Here is a 19,505-nt window from a genome sequence, read left to right as displayed (position 1 = left end):
TTGCAGGTATTCCTTTGCTTCCAACTGCCAGGATACCTTTCCATCCAGGGCTGTAATATTTACATCACAGAGAGAACTTGCCTCAGAAAAAAAAAAATCCAGAATCAGGATGGGTATATGACTCAGCAATAGAGCACATGTTTAGCATGAATGAGGCCGAATTTAATGTCCAGCACTACATGCATGTAATATGGTCGTTTACACTAGCATCCGGCATCTGACCACTTCTCCCATCTTCCTGCAGGATCACCCAGGCTAAGTGGTCATCATTTCCCACTCAGGCCGTCACTTCCTCACTGCACAGCTGCTGTTCTCACCCTCACACCACAGAACATTCTCAGAAGCACCCAAAATGCTGTCAACTGTCTTCCATCTATTTTGTTCTACTCCTGCTTCTCATCTAAGGGCAAAACACCAAACTCTAATAATGGCCTAAAAGGTTCGGCACATCTGGTCCATTATCTCCATCCTCATTAAACATGCCTTGCCCAATGAAGGACAACCAGAGTCACACTGGCCTCTTTGCTGCTCCATAAATTACGTAGAGAGTAACACATCTTTGTGCACACAGATAAGCTCTGGGGAAGCCGGGGAAAGTCAAACACATCACTTATCTCTCAGTGGAATGAGGTTCTCAGCTGTAGTTTACAGTCTGGTGATCCTTCGCTGTCTGATGAGCCAGGCTCTGTCTGTATCTCCCAGAATTTATATTTTACTTATCCCAGCCGTTTACCCCCCCCCCCAAGACCTTGAGCATTGCTTGTAAGCCTTAAAACCCACCCTCATGAAAGATGTTACTTGTACTTTACAACAGCCCAAGTCACTTCTATGTTATCTTAGGGCCAGGCCAATCCTGATACCTGCAGGCATGTTTATCCCAGTCAATCTCCCTAGATCCAAAATCTTGGGCACTCTCTCTGAGCCAGCAGTATCTATCTTTATGAAAGAGGACAGATGTACTTTGTAAACAATCTCAATGTAAACATGCCTTTTTAAAATTTTTCTTTTTCTAATTTTAAATTTATTTTATGAACATTAGTGTTTTGCCTGCATGTATATTTTTGTGTGGGAGTGTTGGGTCCCATGAAACTGGCATTACAGACAGTTGTAAGCTGCCATATGGGTGCTGGGAACTGAACTCAGGTTCATTTGCAGTCAGTGCTCTTAAACTCAAAATCATCTCTCCACCCCCCCCCCCCACTTTTTTTTTCAAGACAGAGTTTCTCTGTATAGCCCTGGCTTTCCTGAAATTAGCACTGAAGTCCAGGCTGGCTTTGAACTCACAGAGATCTCCTGTTTCTGCCTCCCAAGTGCTGGGATTAAGGTGTGCACCACCACTGTCCAGTTTAGGTTGGGTAAACTTATCTGGAATGACCCACTAGAACTGTGGGTAGCACTGTCTCATGGGCTGAGGTCCTGGGTCAAATAAAATGGAGAAGGTGAGCTGAGCCCCATGCGTTTGTCGCCCCTGCTTCCTGACTGTAGATGCAGCGTGGTCACCTGTGTCCTGTTCTTGCTAGAATGCCTTCCCTGCTGCAATGAATTATACCCCCAAAACTGTACTCCCAAAATAAATTCTTCTTTAAGTTATTTTGGAGAAATATGTTTTCACAGCAGTGAGAAAAGTCACAGATACTGGACTAAGATCTGTGACTGAACACATTTTTTTCCTCTTGTACATCTAGACATGCTCTGCAATGCCAACTGTGAACCCTTGGCTGTTTATGTTTTTTTTTTTTCTATAGACAATGATCTTGTGTGACACTGGTCTCAAACTGAGGCTGACCTTGAACTTCTGATCCTCCTGCCTCTACCTCCCAAGTGCTGGGGTTACAAACATGCACCACCATGCCTGGTTTCTGCAGTGCTGGGGATTGAACCCGGGGTTCTGTGCATGCCGGGCAAGTGAGCTGCATGCCCAGCCTCCTTTGAATCTGTTTACTTCATTTCCATTGCACGGTTCAGCTCATCCCCTATCTCCTAAACTATTACAATGCCTTCTTTAGCAATCCTCTCTTCTCTCACACATTCTCTCTCCCACTCATCCTTTCTAAAGTTATAAATTAGAATTTAAAGACCCTCAGTGGCTCTCTCCTGTACCCAGAGAAGAAACCATGGTCACTGCAATGACATAGCAAATGCCACAAGTGTTTGCTGAATGAAGAGAAAACTCTTGAGAAAAGTGTCAGATAGGGACTCAAGTGTCTGGGGCAGGTTATCAAATTCATAGCAGTATGGGTAAAAGGTGAAAACGACTAGAACTTGTTCATGTGGTTAGAGCAACAACTGGTCAAACTGGGAATGGACTAGTTAAGGATTCAGGAGAGTCGGATGGCAGCAGAACTAGTTATGCAGGAGGTGAAGGAAGATTAAATCAGCATCACAGAGGGGCAACTGGGGAAGCAATGAATCAGGAAGGACCAACAAATGGGTGCAGAAGCTGGCCAGGTATAGGCTGGATGGAGGAGGGTAAGGTTTTCCTTTCTCAGGACATAGGAGAGGGAAGAAGCCTTATAAGCCTATAAGAGCCCAACACCCCGTGATCTCTATCACGTTCCATTGATACGGACATTTCTCATTCTCTTTCTTCTGTAGGTGCTGGGTAAATGCTGCTTGAAACTACCGTTGGTCTAGACAGCCACCTTGAGTCTCTTGCCCATCCCGAAACTGGCCAGGGATCGGCAGTTCCCGGGACTGACTCAGCTCAGCTCACCTGCTCCCAGCCACCAGCTCTTCCAGAGTCTGCTTGAGTCGTGTGCAGGCACCCAGCCCTGACCTGCGCTGCATCTTCTCAACCTCCCGCAGGCCCTGGTCCTGTGTGGGTTCCAGCAGAAGTCAGTCTTGAGGGTCCCTGGCCCATACCCCACCCATTCATACCACTGGTCGGTTTCTCTAGCCCTTCTGTCTCCACTCCCACCCATCACTCAACCCACCCCTCTCCAAGCTCCCACAATTTTTTTTTAATTTTTTTAATGATTTATTTAACTTTATTTTATGTGCAATGGTGTGAAGGTGTCAGATCTCATGGAACTGCATCTTCAGACAGTTGTGAGCTGCCATGTGGGTGCTGGGAATTGAACCCAGGTCCTCTGGAAGAGCTGTCAGTGCTCTTAACCGCTGAGCCATCTCTCCAGCCCCAAGCTCCCACAATTTTGTTCCCCTCAGTTTGCCTAGGAACACTGAGCCTGGTCTACCCATTTCCTGGTCCTACATCAACAAGGTATGAGCTCCACCCAATTTGTGTCTATTTTGGAGCCTTCAAAAGCTGAGTCTCTGGTGTCTGTGGCTGGGCCTTTCCCTTTGGGGGCCACCTTGCTCTCACCAGCCTCTCCGCTACTTTGCGCACACTGTTGCTGCAATGCAGACGCCAAGTGTAATCCTCCCAGCGGCTCCATACATGTAGACAAGGCTTTCGGTGACGCAGAGGCAAGCAGAGGTATGGCCTGGGCCAAACAGAGAGAAGGGAGGAGTTTGGGGACATCCTGAGTGCTTGGGGGCTTGTCTATACCCTCTGACCACCAGTCACTCAGATCACTCACCCATTGCCATCCACAGGCTCAGGCCACTGAGCCGGTGTCCCCAGCAACTCTTCCTCTTCCTGCCCTGACCCTCTGTCCTCAGATCCTAGGAGAGGCTGAACTTCCAGTGTGCTATCTTGAGTTCCGTCAGTCCTTGACCTTTGGCCCAATTGCTCCTCTCTGCGTCCTGCACGACCTGGCCCCACAGAGGATCAAAGGTCAGAACGTCAGGCTGTGGGTTAGATGCATTCCTCCGCAGCCTCTCCCTCAGTAAGAGCAGAACCCACCACTATCCCTGAAGTTGACCATTCCTCCTGTGGCCTAAAGTCTAAAACAAGAGGTCCCACTCTCAATCCCATGACCTTCAGTGCCCAACTAGGTCACACACCAATGGAAATCTCCAAGCTGATGGGCTGCTTGGCCAGCGAAGGATCAATCATGGTGGCCTCAAAGACCACTGCAAAAAGCAGGAAATCTTCACAGGATGCTAGGGCATTCTAGGAAAGAGAATTAGATCAGCTACCGCCCTCCCAAGGAGCAGTCTGTTCTTCACAATGCCCACAGAAAGATACCAACTAAGGCCCCGGGGGTTCTTGGAGTGTCTTACCTCCCCCTTGGCTCCAGTAGCTCCCCCATACATTGATCTAGGGGACTGATTCTCCCTGGCCCACTCCCTCTATATACACATCAGCACACATGTGCACAAACACTAAATTCATATCCACGTTCTCAAATTGGAAACAGCATCATGATGTCTAATGCTCAGAAGGGGATTTACGGGCCCAGAGCTGAGAGTCACCACCACCAACCCCCACCTCTGGCAGAGGCAGCAACTCCTCCACCTCCACCTCCATTGCTCTCAGAATCTCAGGTGCATCCCCACTGGCGCTGGCATCCACAGGCTGCCGAACGGCCGCCGGTGTCTGATCCTGCTTGGTTTTCTTTTTTTTCTTCTTTCCAGTGAGTCGGGACAATCTGGACCCCTGTGTGGTCTGGGGGGACTTAGGTTCAACTCTGCCTTCCAACACCTCCATGGACACAGCTACCAGAAGTCGGCCCCGGAACCAAATGCCTTCCCCAATGCCTTCGTTGAGACTTTGAAGACCATCCCGGAGCCTGCCACTGGGGAGCGAGCCATAGAGGGGCACCCAGGCTGGACCGAAAGTGGGCTTAAACCCCGCTGTGGGGGACAAGAACAGGTTTTGGAGGGGAGCACAGGGTAAATGGAGACTACTCTGGACGGTACACCCTTGTATCCTCCAGGCGGGGGAGGGGAAGAGAAGGGAACGGACCTGTGACAAACAGTAGCAGACTGAGGACCTCTCTGGGCTTTAGGGAGAGCTGAGTCTGGGGCGGAACTACTGATGTGGTAATTGGGGTGCTGGATGGTGGATATTGAAGCCTCAGATTTCAGAGTGGTCCTTACACAGCAAGCCACTGTGTTTAAGCTTGTAGAACCAGGGGCGGGGTCATGGTCGGAAGGAGAGCCTGGCTTAGAATAGTTCCTTCTGGGGAGTGGCTGAACGCCTAGGGCGCCTGTGTTTTAAGGATGGTCTTTGTTCTGAGGGGCTGATGTGAGCTAGGGCAGACGGTGCCCCACACGGGCCAGTCATGCTCACCCGCGCGGCCAGAGTTCGAGATCTGCCTCAGGTCCAGCACGTGCGTGGCGAGTGCCACATCCAGGAGCGGCGCGTCGTCACGCAGCTGCAGGCGAAGGCCGCGCGTTAGTGGCGGGAAGAGTTCCATAAAGCTCAACTGTTCGTTCCACTCAGGCGCCGCCTCCTCTCCACGCACCGAAGTCTCACCCTGAAGGAAAGTCGGGTAGAGAGGGCCAGTGAGGGTCCCAGAAGATGGTTCTGTAATGACCTGAGTTTGGTCCCCAGGTCCTATACGGTTGTCCCTGCAGGTTATTCTCTGACCTCCATACGTGTGCACGGCACTCAGCGCACCCACACATAAACACAGAACAAATTATAAAGTTAAGAGCGACTGCTTTTCCAGGGAGCGGTTTTTTGTTCGTTTGTTTGTTTTGGGTTCCTAGTCTACACATGGAGCAGTTCACAACCATCTGTGACTCCAGCTGCAGGGGTCTGACACCCTCTTCAGGCCTTCGTGGGCACCTGTACTAAAGTGCACAGAATACCACAAAGATAGTCCTGCATGCACATAATTAAGAATAAAAATAGCCAGGCGCTGTGGTGCATGCCTGTAATCCTACCAAGTGGATCTCTGAATTCCAGGCCAGGTAGGGCTACATAGCAAAACTGTGTCTCGAAATGAATAAATAAAGATATCTCTTCTTTTTTCTTTCTTTCTTTCTTTCTTTCTTTCTTTCTTTCTTTCTTTCTTTCTTTCTTTCTTTTTTTCAAAACAGGGTTTCTCTGTAGCTTTGGTGCCTATCCTGAAACTAGCCCTGTAGACCAGGCTGGCCTTGAACTCAGAGATCGGCTTGTCTCTGCCTCCCAAGTGCTGGGATTAAAGGCATGCACCACTACCACCCAGCAAATGAAGATATCTTTAACAAATAAATATTTTTTTAAAAAAACTCGAGGTGTGGCATAGGGGAACAGGAGTGACTTACCTGCTGTCCCAGGAAGCTCACCCGCACATAGGGGTCCAGGAGGACGTGCTGGTCATGCAGGGCGCGGGCTAGACTGCCTAGCAGCCCCGTGCGCACTGTGGGAAGACCCTCTGCACGGTACACGCGTACCCGCAGGCGAGCCCATGGCCTCTCAGCCGGCACCCCACGGGGCAGGAGTAGATTCCTAGGAAGAGCCCACGCTGAGGAGTAAAGCTGGAACCCCTCTGCTCCTCTGACTCCCCCCAACCAGGCCAGGCCTCGTCCAGTTATCCATTCCCACCGCACCCCAGCTCACTTCTCAATATCTGAACTGGTCCCCGGGCATGAGGGTGGCAGTGGAAGGGGAAGGTCCCCACGTGCCCTCACAGACAAGGTGATCTTGACGAAACCCTTGGTCCCTGAGCGGGTGTCACGGGGGTCATGCAGAGGAGCCCACTTTTGATGGAAGTGCCCGTCTAAGGACAGAGGGATAGAACAAGGAGTGAGTCCTTTCAGGACACTGGACAATGGCTGGGGTTTGGGTAGAAGCAGCCTGTCTCCCTAGAGAGAACAGCCTGAGTACAAGAAAAGCCAGCCTTCACAAGACATGGCTGTCTCAGAAGTTACTGCACTAGCAACAGCACGGGTGAGTGACCAGAGTTCAGTTTCTGGAGTCTTCGTGCGTGAGAATGAGTTGAGTGATAGGAGGGCTCAATACCTGGCTGGTCGAAGGCCACGCCCAGATCCATCCTGAAGGTGCCTATCCTGGTGGCCATAAATGGGAGGGTCTGCGAGTGGAAAGCCTGGGGAGAGAGGTGTTAGTCCTGGTGCTTTGGTCCCTTACTCCCTGCCCCTTCGCTGAGTCTCACTCTATAGCCCTGGCAGGGCTTTGAACTCATGGTGCTCTTCCTGCCTCAGCCACCAACGTACTCAGCTGGGCATTGTCCCTTTCTTGACATAGCTCTCTTTCCCACTCACAGTGATCTCCAGCAGCAAGTCTTGTAGGTGGGGCCGAGTCTTATGAAATTCGAACAAGAAGTACTGGGTTCAGTGAGGTGAGGAAAAAGAAGGGAGAGAAGGTTAGGTGTGCTGGGCTCATTCAGCTGGCCCCGAAATCGTGCAAAGAAATGCGGTCCCTTTCCTAAGAGGTGCCTGCACACTCTTCATTCACAGAACCGCGCGTCTTTGCATCCAGGCCCCAACATCTCCAGGGACGAGGTCTGTCTGGATCACCCCCCCCTTCCCGTTCTCTCAGGCCTGCCCTCTTCCTTGATCGTGCTTACCTCGTTGTAGAAGGGGCAATTGGTTCCACGCTGTGTTGTGGTCACTCGGTGCTGATCCCCCACGCGCACAGCCACATAGGGGTTAATATTGACTCCCACCAGTTTCTGGGCCTCAAGTACGGTGACCCCGACCTAGGTAAGGAATGCAAAAGAGGGAGGAGAGTGAGACCTGCCTGGACAAGGGAGGCACCCTGGGAGGTTCCACGAGGCTTAGAAGATGACTGAATAGCCATACCTGGAAGTCCTGGGCTCTGCACACCTGGAAGGGATCCCCACGGGGCAGGTCCCGGGTGCGGCTGTAGAGAAGCGTAGGGTCAATGTTACTTCAGCTTCCTCACCTGCCTACACACGCAGTTGCCTGCTGCTGGCATGTGGGCTCTGCACCATGAGCTTTTGGAGTCTAAGTCCTCTCAGATTGCTCTGCTTTGCCTTCATCTCAGGCCTACATCCAGAGTTTGACTCAGTCTTGGAGCTCTGAACCCGTTTGTTTGCTCAGACAAAGTTGGTTGAGATCTGCTAGGTGCCAACGCTGTTCTAAGAGCTCTCATACTGACAAAACCTATCCTAATCAAATTTCTTTACAAACTGGTGTGAGCCACTATCACTGACTTTGACTATCACTGTGTCTGGGCTTATAAGGGAATGACCCTTGATGCCAGAGTATCCACCTTCCCCCCCACACCCTGGAGTGGATGGGTGTGGCCTTAAGTGTGTGGGGACAGGGCATGAGAACACTTTACCTTCTGAGGGGGCTGAACACCACCCCAGAAACCTCCACGTCAGGCTCGTCCTCCAGCTCCAGCTCCAGCTCCTCATTCTCTCCGTCATCCTGTGTTCCTAGGCTTCGAGCTAGCTTCCGGCCCAGAGCCACTGCCCGACGCTCCAGCCGGGCGTCCCCGGGCCTAATGGGAAAAGCCCTCAGAGGTCATGCCTAGCCTGTCACCTGTTGCTGGGCATCCCTTGTTTTTGCTTATTTTGGGATTGACCTTTGACCTTCAGATTGACCACCCATACACACTTATTCTGGGACTAATTCTTTTCTTTTCTTTTCTCTTCTTGAGATAGGATTTCTTTGTGTAACAGCCCTGGCAGTTTTGGAACTCCCTTTGTAGACCGGGCTGGCCTTGAACTCACAGAGATCTGCCTGGGATTAAAGGTATATGCTATCATATCATTCTAATTTCAGAACCTAAATCTACTGCAAGTATTGACCTCTGACCTTATAATTAAATCTCAGACCCTGGAACTAACTCTGTGTTACTGGTTCTTAACCCCTGTGGCTCGCAATCAACTCCCACATACTTACTCCGACTCCTGGAAGCCCACATTGGGGATGATCAGTTCTGAGCTGGGAGGAGAAACGGAGAGGGTGAGACCTGACTGCTAAAGGGTAACCTGGTGAGAACCCGCTCAGGGTCACAGTGCCCAGCGGACCCAGAGAGGAGGTGAATGCTCCTTTTGTCTCTTCAGGGCCAGTTTCTTAAGTTTCTAGAAGATTACCTGTCTCGAATGGGTGTCCCAAAGTCCTCCTCTGCCCAGGTTCCAGCAGCTCCTTCAGGGGGCTGATACTTTAAGTCAAGCTCCACCTGGATCTGAAAGAGATAGGGTGGCCTGTGGGTCCCCTCAACCTGACATGGGGCTGTGAGAGTACCAGGACAATGCCTTACACGCCCTCTGCAAATAGAGACCCTTTAGGCAATGTCTGCAGTAATGTGTCCCTCTCTGACTATCGACAATGACAGCATTCCCAATCTTCTGCATTTGGTAGCTGCTAGAAGAGGTGGAGTCAGCTGGTAGGTCAGCTACACTCCAAGGCAGGCCCTGCTCCTAAGAGTAGTTGGGCAACGCAAACTGAACTATTGTCAGGGAATGAAAATAAAAAAAGAAGAAAACCCACAGTGGGGTGGGAAAGGGGGTGAGGGTGGACAGGAGACATATGGGAAGAGCTGGGAATGAATATGATCAAAATACAATGTATTAAGTTCTCATAGAATTCATAAAGAATATTATTTAAAAAATATCCACACCTTTAATCCCAGCACTCGGGAGGCAGAGGCAGGCGGATCTCTGTGAGTTCGAGACCAGCCTGGTCTACAAGAGCTAGTACCAGGACAGGCTCCAAGCCACAGAGAAACCCTGTCTCGAAAAAAAAAAAAATATCCACAACCTTCTTGAGAACTCAGGGCAATGGGCTGGGGAGACGGCTTAGTAGGTTCAAGGATGCTTGCTGGCAAGCCTGACAACCTGAGTTTGATGCCCAGCACCTGCATGGGGAGGAGGAGACCTGACTCCTAGAAGGTGTCTTTTAACTTCTACACATATGCTCACTCACACATAAAAAAATAATGTTTGATTGGGTGGTAGTGGCGCACACCTTTAATCCCAGCACTCAAGAAGCAGAGGCAGTTGGATCTCTGGGTTCAGAGGCCAGCCTAGTCTACAGAGTGAGTTCCAGGACAACCAGGGCTATACAGAGAAACCCTGTCTCAGAAAACCAAAATAACTAACTAAATAAACTAAATAAATAAATATTTAAGGGACTAGAGAGATGGTTCATCTGTTAAGAGCACTGGTTGCTCTTCCAGAGGACGTAGGTTCAATTCCCAGGACAAACACGGTGACTCATAAGCCTCTATAATGGGATCTGATTCCCTCTTCTAGCATGCAGGTATACATGTAGACAGGGCACTCACAAAATACATGAGTAAATTAATCTTAAAAATAATGCTTAAAATAATTTTTGAGACAACGTTTTAGTGTGGTCTGGAAGTCACTATGTAAACCAAGCTGGCCTGGAGCTCAGAGAGATCCACCTGCCTCTGCCTCTGCTGGGATTAAGGGTGTGCACCACCTCGCTCAGTTATCAATGAAAAATTAATTAAGTGAATGGGACTGACGGCTGAGGACCCAGCTCAGTTGGTAGAGAACTTGCCAAGCATTCAGAAAGGCTTGGGTATTTGACTCAGCAGCACTGAAAACAAACAAATCTAAGCCTGGAAACTGTAAAACAAACACTTAATAAACAGCAACAAAATTCAATTTCAATGTGCAAGTTACCTCTTGAGCCTATTCTTTCTCTGTTCCTGGCCTTCACAGCTCTGCATGGCTGGTCCCTGACAACTTTTGCAGCTCCATCTCATTCTAGGTTTCTGTCCTGCTCAGCACCCCAACTATGCCCCATCAGCACACACGGATTTTACATAACCAGGCTTCTCTTTCTGAACTTTCTCATTACTACCTAGTTAGCACTTATAACCTTCAGTTCTGAACTCAAGCATTGTTTCCCCAGAGAAACTCTTCTGACCTCCCCATCTAGGTCACAAACTGGTTATACTCTCATAGATTCTTATCTGTAGTGATATTTTGTTTGTAATCTAATAAATAAAGCTTGCCTGAAGATTAAAGTGCAGAGCTAAGCCACTAGAGACCAGGCAGTGGTGGCACACACCTTTAATCCCAGCACTCAGGAGACAGAGGCAATTGGATCTCTGTGAGTTCAAGGCCACCCTGGGCCCACGAGATTAAATCTGTCTAAAAGAGAAACAGAGCTCACACAGAGGTGACCCCAGCACTTGGGATCAAATGCCTTTAATCCCAGCCCTAGGGAGGTAGAGACAGGCTGGGTGGAGAGAGGAATGTAAGGCAGAAGGAGACACAGTTCAGATGCTATCTGAGGTTTTGTAGAGAGAGATATTGTTTGAGGATTCAGTCTGAGCATGCAGTCTGAGGTTTCACAGAGGCAGCAGTCAGTCTGAGGAGTCCTAGAGACAGGATCACCACTTTGGTCTGAGCATTGGTAGAGCTAAGAACTCTAGTGGCTGGCTGCTCTGCTGCTCTGCTGCTGCTCTTTCAACTTTCAGACCCTGATATCTGACTCCGAGTTTTTATAATTAAGAATAATTAGAATTGCTGGGCAGTGGTGGCACATGCAAGAGCTAGTTCCAGGACAGGCTCCAAAGCTACAGAGAAACCCTGTCTCAAAAAACCAAAAACCAAAACAAAAAAAAAATAAATTTAGAATCCGTGCTACACTTACCAGCCCTTCTGTAACACTCACCAACAGCAAATTCACTTCTGCCTACATGGATGCTTGCTCAGTGCTAGACCCCCTTGGTTCAGCTACTGAGCTTCAAGAAAGCAAATCTCTATTTGGTTTTGCTTACTGTTGAATCCCTATTGCTTATCATCCTTGAATTTAACCAATGATTGAATTTAAAAAAAAAATAATAAAAACGTAAGTCTGGCTCTTCGTTACGTAAATGTGGAAACAGCTTAGAGGTGCTGAACCCTTCTAAGCTCTCCAGTGGGAAGTGGCAGATCTGAGATTTGAAGCCAGGTCTACCTCTTCTAAGGATAGGCAACCTTCCATGAAATACCAGGAGAATCCTACTGGGCACATCATCGTCCATAAGAAAAAAAGTGAGTCTACCCCTACCCAAGGAGCAACAATACACTCACCACACCCTCTGGGACTCAGAAGCAGCCTGCTTCTGGCCCATGTAGGACTCAGGCAGGGGCTACCGGAAGGGAGCCTAGGCTGGGGTGCTTGTTGCCCCTGGTGTCTGGCTCAAGTTTTCCCCTCAGTTAAATTGAACCCTCTATCTGGAGAAGTCCCAGGCTTGCTGATGGTGGGCTGGTGGCACTTACTGGGGACACCCGGAGTTTCTCGTCCACTAGGGCTTCCCTCAGCACCAAGTGCCCAGCACTTTGCAGCTGCTGCAGGGAGATCACCAGGGTCCCAAGGGGCCTAGAAGAATGGCACAGAGCAGAAGAGTGAACCAGGTGGTGACACCAGCCACTCCCTGGCTTCCTCCAGCTCTGCTTACCTGGGGCTGAACACGCGGCTACAGTTGACCACCTGTACAGACAGACTCTCCCCAGCCAGTGGAGATCCATAGTGGGGCCAGCGAAACAGCTGGGGACAGAGAGACACTCATAACCGAATGCTGGGCTGACCCTCACAGAGTCTATTCCCAACAGTCCAAACATGAGGCTACCTCTAGAATTGATCTCCCAAGCTGGAACAACCCCCATCCAACATGGAGTTGACTTCAGTCTAGGGCTGATTTGGGACTCGCTGGTAATCAAGAATTAATCCCACTAGTGTTGAGACTGACATCTCAAACCAGGTCAGATCTTTCAAGTCTGAGATTCACACCATTTCTGGAGACCACACTTTCCAAGCCCCTTGTGCCCCAGTATGGTGCCCCCCCCCCAAAAAATACTGTCTTCTTTCCAGCTAGGAACTGGCTATACAGACCTCACCAACATCTGCTTCTCGGCCACAGTGGATTTTCCTTGTTTTCTGGGTAAAGCCTGCTCAAAAATGAAACTAGTTATTTATCAGCCCCTCCATAGACACAAATCATTTACCTCATCCACCCATGGGCCAGTGTCTAGTTCCTCACTCACGCTTAAAGAAAAGTAGAAAATAGGGAAAGAAGTCGAAGCCAGGGAGGAGGGAGACAGGTGATAGGGATAGCAAAGATTTAAGTTGGAGTCTAGGGAATGAAAATGCAAGGCTCCCCAATTCTAAAAACCCTCAGACCATCCATGCAAGTCTCACCCCGAAAGCAGAGCTTCACTTGTCGGTCATGGATGCCCGGCAGCCCTGCTATGTGCCTCACGCACACGGTTAGAGCCATGGCCGCCGAGCCTCTGGCTCTCGGTCTACCAGCCTGCCCTTCTGCCCACCTGTGTTGTCCATGACTCACTGGGCTCACCCAGCAGGTTCAGCAATCCCTTCCCTTTAGTCAAACACACAGGGGGCAGGCCTGGAGGTCATGGGTGGGGAAGCACTAAGACTCCGAGAGGTAGGGCAGGAGGTCATGGGTGGGAAGGATTGAGGGCTGGGGGTAGGGATAAGGTCCCTGTGGTCAGCACAGAACTCTGCCTGTACCATCTGCAGGATGGCAAGGAGCTTCAGTCTGTATCTCATCTTTATGGGATGGGACCTGGGATAGGGTACGGATGAAGAAAACGGGAATCGTAGGGTGGTCCCTGCTAGCCTATGAAGCTTCAAGAGCATTGCCTTGGTTTTCTGTCTGTGGCTGTGATAAAATGCCATGACCATAAGTAACTGGGGCAATGTCTTAGGGTTATCATTGCTGTGATGAAACACCATTACCAAAAGCAATCTGGGGAGTAATTAAGAAAATTCCCAACAGGTTTGCCTCAACCCCAATCTTACAGAGGCACTTTCTCAATTGAGGCTTCCTACTCTCATACGACTTTAGCTTTATCAAGTTGACATAAAACTAGTCAGAACGATAGACCCCTTGTCAACTTGACACACTATTACAATAATATTTAATAATAATTTTTGTTCATCCCCAAGATCTCATATTAATAAGTAACACAATATAAAATATATATTGGAAATTTAAGTCTCATAGGTTTTTGTCTGTTTTGGGAGGATTTTTTGAGACAGGGTTTCTCTGTATAACTCTCACTGTCCTGGAACTCACTCTGTAGACCAGGTTGGCCTTGAACTCACAGAGATCTTCCTGCCTCTACCTCTCAAGTGCTGGGATTAAAGACTATGCTACCACTGCCTGGCTAAAAGTCTCACAGCTCACAGTCTCTATAAATTCAAACACTTTAAAAATTCAGGCCTTGTAGGGGGAGACTGCTTGTTCATTCCCAACCTCCAAGACCATGAAATAATCACACTAAAACTATATTAATTGCAATACTATTTGGCCAATAGCTTAAGCGTATTTCCAGCTAGCTCTTACATCATAAATTAACCCATAACTATTAATCTGTGTATCACCACATGGCTGTGACTTACCGGCAAGGTTTGGGCATGTCCATCTTCAGCAGGTACATTGCTTCTCCATGGCTCTGCCTACTCTCTCTATATATCTCTTTCAGCCTGGCTTTACTCTGCTAAACCATTGGCCGAAAGCAGCTTCTTTATTAACCAATGGCAATAAAACATATTCACAGCATATATCACCTCCCACATCAAGTCCTTTTTAAAATATCAGTCTCTAAAAATCAAGTCTCTATAAAACTCAAAACCCCCTTTAAAAATTCAAAGTCCCTCAACTGTGGGCTACTATAAAATAAAAAATAAATTGAACACTTCCTCACTTCAAGAAGGAAAAACCAGGGCACAGTCACAATCTGAAAAAGCAAAATCAGACTTCTGGAACTCACTCACAATCTTCTGGGTTCCTCCAAAGAGCTTGCCACAGCACACGTAGTTTGTCTTGTAGGCTCAGGCAGGCTCCACTCCATAACTGCTGCTACCCTTGGTGGTCGTCCCATGGTACTGGCATCCCAATACCATGTTGTTGGGGTCTCTTGCTGCAACTGAACTGTACTTTCACCAATAACCTCTTTTATGCTCTCTTCATGGTACCAAGTTTCAATTTCTCTCTTTGACCCCTTCAACCCTGGGTCTGCTACTGAGGCTGTACCTTCACCAGTGAGCATTCCTGGCCTCACAGCTGCTCTCCACGACTCCTTCAAGCCTTTGAAATCACTACCACCTGAGAGACTCTTACAAATAACCAAGTTCAGCTGCCAGCATGAGACATAACCTGGGCTCCTCCTAGAACACTTCTTATGTGTTGACCCTGCAGAAATAATTCCCAGATTTCACCTCAGTGATGCTGGTCTCTTCTAATTTCTCAGTTCCAGCCGACCAATGTCAATTGTCACAGGAAAGCAATGTTTTCCTATTAGAGGTTTTGGAAACTTTTGTTAATCACAGTCAGTTCTTCATCCCTAGCTCACCAGACACCACGGAGTCTTAATTCAAAGTATGCAATGGCCACAATAGAATCTTTTTTTTAGATTTATTTATTTATTATGTATACAACATTCTGCCTCCATATATGCCCGCCCGCCAGAAGAGAGCACCAGATCTCATTACAGATGGTTATGAGCCACCATGTGGTTGCTGGGAATTGAACTCAGGACCTTTGGAAGAGCAGGTGGTGCTCTTAACCACTGAGCCATCTCTCCAGCCCCACAATAGAATCTTTAAGTGACTCTCAAACTTCCCTCTGGAACGTCATAAGCCAGGTCTCCATTATCTGTATTCCTCTCAAATTCCTATCTTCCAAGTTCCTATAGAACTATTCATCCACTTCTGAACACCCAATGGCTGTTTTAGAACAGTGTTCCAAAGTTATTCCACAGTCCTCCGAAAAACACATGGTCAGGACTGTCAAAGCAATACCCCAGTCCACAGTACCAGTTTCTGTCTTTGTTAGGGCTAACTGCTGTTATGAACCACCTTGACACAAAGCAACTTGGGGAGGTAAGGGTTTATTTGACTTTCATATCCTAAGTCACCACTCCATAACTGCTGCTGCCCTTGATGGTCGTCCCATGGTATTGGCATCCCCAAAATGTTGGGGTCTCTTGAGGGAAACCAGGGCAGGAACTCAAACTGGGTAGGAACCTGAGGCTGGAGCTTCATGCAGAGGCCATGGAAGTTCCGGCTAAGCCTGTTTTTCTTCGTTTTTTTAATAGGACCTAGGACCACCAGTCCAGGGTTGTCCTCGCCCACAACAGGCTGGTCTCTCCTGTCAGTCACTAATTAAGACACCGTACAGGTACAAACACACCTGTAGACCTGCCTACACCCAGATCTTATGTGGGAATTTTCTCAGCTGAGGATCCTTCTTCTCATATGATCCTTCTAAATCAATCTTTAATCAAGAAAATGCCCCACAGGCTTGCTTACAGGCCAGTGTGACTGGGACATTTTCTCAATTGCAGTTCCTTCTTCTAAGATGACCCTAGTTTGTGTCAGGTTGACATAAATAAATAAAAAATTTTTTGTTTGTTTTTATTTTGTTTTTTGTGGGGGAGGGTTGAGACAGAGTTTCTCTGTATAACCCTGGCTGTCCTGGAATTCACTATATAATCAGGCTAGCCTTTAATTCAGATATCCACCTGTGCCAGGAGGTAGTGGCACATGCCTTTAATCCCAGCTCTTGAAAGGCAGAGGCAGATGGATCTCTGTGAGTTCGAGGCCAACCTGATCTACAGAGTGGGTTCCAGGACATGATCCAAAACTATAAGAAACCCTGTCTGGAAAAATAAAATATAAAAAAATAAAAACAAAAAGCAAAAACAAACAAACAAAAGTATCCACCTGCTTCTGCCTCCCTCATGCTAGTATTAAAGGTGTGTGCCACCATACCTAGCTCAAACCTTTCTTCTGTCCTGGGTTCCCAGAGTCTACCTACAGATACAGCACATACAGCAGACCTGAAAAACACTGTGGCTGGGGCCAAGCACGGGAGCACACAGTTGTAATTCCAATAGTTGGGAGACTGAAGCAGGAGAATTTCTCATTCAAGGTCAACTTGAGCTACACAGTGAGACCTACTTTCAAAAAGAACAAAAATACACTGTCTGGATGAACCCCTTTTCCCCGGTGTTACATCTGTCGAATTAGTGAGAGGTTGAACGCATCCCTAGCCTACACATAGTAGTTGTACTTTGTGCATCTTAACCAGAAGGCATGCATGTGTAGGTCAGAAGACAGCCTGCAGGAGTGAGTGTTCTTCTTCTACCACGTGGGGCCTGGCAATCAAACGCAGGTCATTGGTCAGGCTTGGCAAGAAGCTTTTCCTCACTGGTCCATCTCCCTGGCCCAATTATTTCTTTCCTTTTTTTGTTTGTTTGTTTGATTTTTCAAGACAGAGTTTCTCTGTAGCGTTGGAGCCTGTCCTGGAACTTGCTCTGTAGACCAAGCTGGCTGTTTTGTTTCTTGAGACAGGATTTCTCTGCATAGCTCTGGCTGCCCTGGAACTTGCTCTGTAGACCAGGCTGGCCTTGAACTCAGAGATCCGCCTGCCTCTGCCTCCCGAGTGCTGGGATTAAAGGCGTGCACCACCACCGCCCGGCCCAATTATTCCTTTTAATTACTTCCTATGTGCAGGACTTTTGTTGAGTTCTCACACGTGGAGAGATGCAGGCAAGGAAAGGTGAAATAGATGTGCCTCTATGCCTGAAAAGAACATACCACAGTTACTTTCACAGTAGGCAAGAGTCGGGACTGGGGAATCTCTGAGGAGGAAGGACAGAAGCCCTTTGCTGAAGAGGGAGTCTTTAAAACAGGATCTGAGACAGAAACTGGGAGCCATGGCCAGCATTAGGCAGTGGGAAAGAATGGTGTGTCCTAGGACTGGTAATTTGGTCAGCTTGACTGAAATGCAAGGAATGACAGGGCAGCAATAATAGATAAGACTGGGCCATCCGAAGAACTGGGTCTCATTATACACCTTCAAGCTCCATAACATGGCTCCTCCTTGTGTCTGCTTTTATGTCCCACTAATGGCATTAGGAAGAACTGGGGATGTAGCTCAGGTAGTAGAATACTTGCCTAGCATGAAGGAGGCCATAGGTTTAATCCCAAATTACTCTAACCTCAGAATTTAGGAGATGGAGGCAGAAGGATGGGAGGTTCAAGGTCACCATTACATAGTGAGTTTGAGGCAAACCTGGGCTACAGGAGATCCTGTCCCTAAAACCTAAAAACCACTCAAAACAAACAAAAAAGCTAAACAACCACCATGGAACTCCATACTTGGCAAGAAAGGTTGCTTTTAACTTAATCTTTTTGAGAATTTCATATGTGGATTTATAGCATTTCTAACACCCCTTCCCCTCCAACTCGTCCTGTGCCCCATCATTCCCTCTCAAAGTCATGACCTCTTCTATGATTATTATTGCATGTGCACACACACACATTCTACCGAGCCCATTTGGTGTAGCTCTTATGTACATGTGTTGACCTCTTGGGATAACCTATCAGTATGTTTGCCTCTGGAAATTTGATTCTCCCTCTCTCAGCAGCCACTGTTTGCCCGTAGTGCTTCATCTAGAGGTGGAGCCTTATGAAATTCCCCTAACCAGGTTGGCATGTCTGGTGTTATTACGTGGGCCTTGTTGAGGTGACCATATTGTTAAGATTTAACAATGTTAAGATTTCAAAGCATCTCTGGCTCTTACAATCCTCCTGATCCTTCTTCCCAGGTTTCCTAAGCCTTGGGTGTTAGGGGTTGCATTGTAGATGTGTGGGGGTCTCTGTGACCCCCCATGGCCAGCAGAGTGTCACCCAAGTGAGGCAAGAGGGAGTCTGGTTCAACACGACTCAGTAGTTAGTTCAAACTTCTAGAGTCTCACCCTGGGCAGTTTACTTTAGGCGTATTTCAGCACAGCACAATTTTGAAAAAAGATTCCTCATGATAATTACTTCATCCCATGCATACAATAAATCTTAAGGCTTGACTACATCAACACTCTTTGTAAAGTACATGTGGCCTCTTCTGTAAAGAAGGGTTCTATTGACTGAGAAACAATGCTCAAGAGAAGGGTTTAGGGAAGATGACTGAGACAAACACAAGAGTCTGGAGGAGTCAGGAGTGACCTAGCCATACAGAGACCACAAAAGTCACCAGGCTATAAAGCACACCCAGTCCCAGTCTTCTGGGTGGGAAGCAGGTTATACATCTCTTCCTTTGAGAGACAACCCCACGTTTAACATTCCTGGTTCCCGGGGGCTGGAGAGATGGCTCAGAAGTTAAGAGCATTGCCTGCTCTTCCAAAGGTCCTGAGTTCAGTTCCCAGCAACCACATGGTGGCTCACAACCATCTGTAATGGGGTCTGGTGCCCTCTTCTGGCCTGCAGACATAAACACAGACAGAATATTGTATACATAATAAATAAATAAATATTTAAAAAAAAAACATTCCTGGTTCCCTTACTGCTTACCTGTGAGCACAAGGACCTCTGTGTCCCCGACACAGATATAACCTTGGGGCTGACAATACATTGTCACTCATTCTCTGGATTTTGGCCAGTTGTGGATCTCTGTGGTAGCCTCTGTGTGCTGCAAAAAGAAGCTGCTTTGGCGAGGAGTGAGAGCTGCACTTCCCTACGGGTATCAGCACTTAGAATACAATTAGAAACTTTGTTGACTGAGAAGAATGGTAACCTTAGATTCCCCTCTAGGGTCTATAACCCCTTCAGCCACATAGAGTTGGCCACGTTTACACCTGACATGAACTCCCTCCTACTGAGCCGGCCTTCAGTCCAATTGAATAGCTATTGGTGACCCTTGAGATAATAGTGCTGCTACTGTGCTATTGGGAACATTTCACCAGCTGGTC

At 48.0% G+C, this 19,505-nt stretch overlaps 1 protein-coding gene across 1 annotated transcript in view; it reads right to left on the bottom strand.

The window, feature by feature from the left end:
- The window catches only part of LOC119815466 (fer-1-like protein 4), a 33,772-nt gene extending 20,766 nt beyond the window's left edge, over window positions 1-13,006 (bottom strand). The window contains exons 1-19 of the mRNA XM_038331598.1: window positions 12,928-13,006; window positions 12,622-12,677; window positions 12,188-12,276; window positions 12,009-12,108; window positions 8,862-8,953; window positions 8,668-8,709; window positions 8,102-8,263; window positions 7,597-7,657; window positions 7,362-7,493; window positions 7,057-7,119; window positions 6,797-6,881; window positions 6,395-6,554; window positions 6,100-6,283; window positions 5,138-5,324; window positions 4,334-4,698; window positions 3,907-4,015; window positions 3,540-3,714; window positions 3,323-3,443; window positions 2,714-2,814 (exon numbers count right to left, since the gene is read on the bottom strand). Coding sequence (XP_038187526.1) covers window positions 2,714-2,814; window positions 3,323-3,443; window positions 3,540-3,714; window positions 3,907-4,015; window positions 4,334-4,698; window positions 5,138-5,324; window positions 6,100-6,283; window positions 6,395-6,554; window positions 6,797-6,881; window positions 7,057-7,119; window positions 7,362-7,493; window positions 7,597-7,657; window positions 8,102-8,263; window positions 8,668-8,709; window positions 8,862-8,953; window positions 12,009-12,108; window positions 12,188-12,276; window positions 12,622-12,677; window positions 12,928-13,006 — 2,363 coding nt within the window. The remainder of the gene's footprint in view (window positions 1-2,713; window positions 2,815-3,322; window positions 3,444-3,539; window positions 3,715-3,906; window positions 4,016-4,333; window positions 4,699-5,137; window positions 5,325-6,099; window positions 6,284-6,394; window positions 6,555-6,796; window positions 6,882-7,056; window positions 7,120-7,361; window positions 7,494-7,596; window positions 7,658-8,101; window positions 8,264-8,667; window positions 8,710-8,861; window positions 8,954-12,008; window positions 12,109-12,187; window positions 12,277-12,621; window positions 12,678-12,927) is intronic.
- Between the last annotated feature and the right edge of the window lie 6,499 nt (window positions 13,007-19,505).

The sequence above is a fragment of the Arvicola amphibius genome, chromosome 5, assembly GCF_903992535.2.
Source record: "Arvicola amphibius chromosome 5, mArvAmp1.2, whole genome shotgun sequence".
Classification (NCBI taxonomy): domain Eukaryota; kingdom Metazoa; phylum Chordata; class Mammalia; order Rodentia; family Cricetidae; genus Arvicola; species Arvicola amphibius.
The sequence above is the reverse complement of the archived record's forward strand: the minus strand, read 5'-3'. Positions and strand labels throughout refer to the sequence as shown.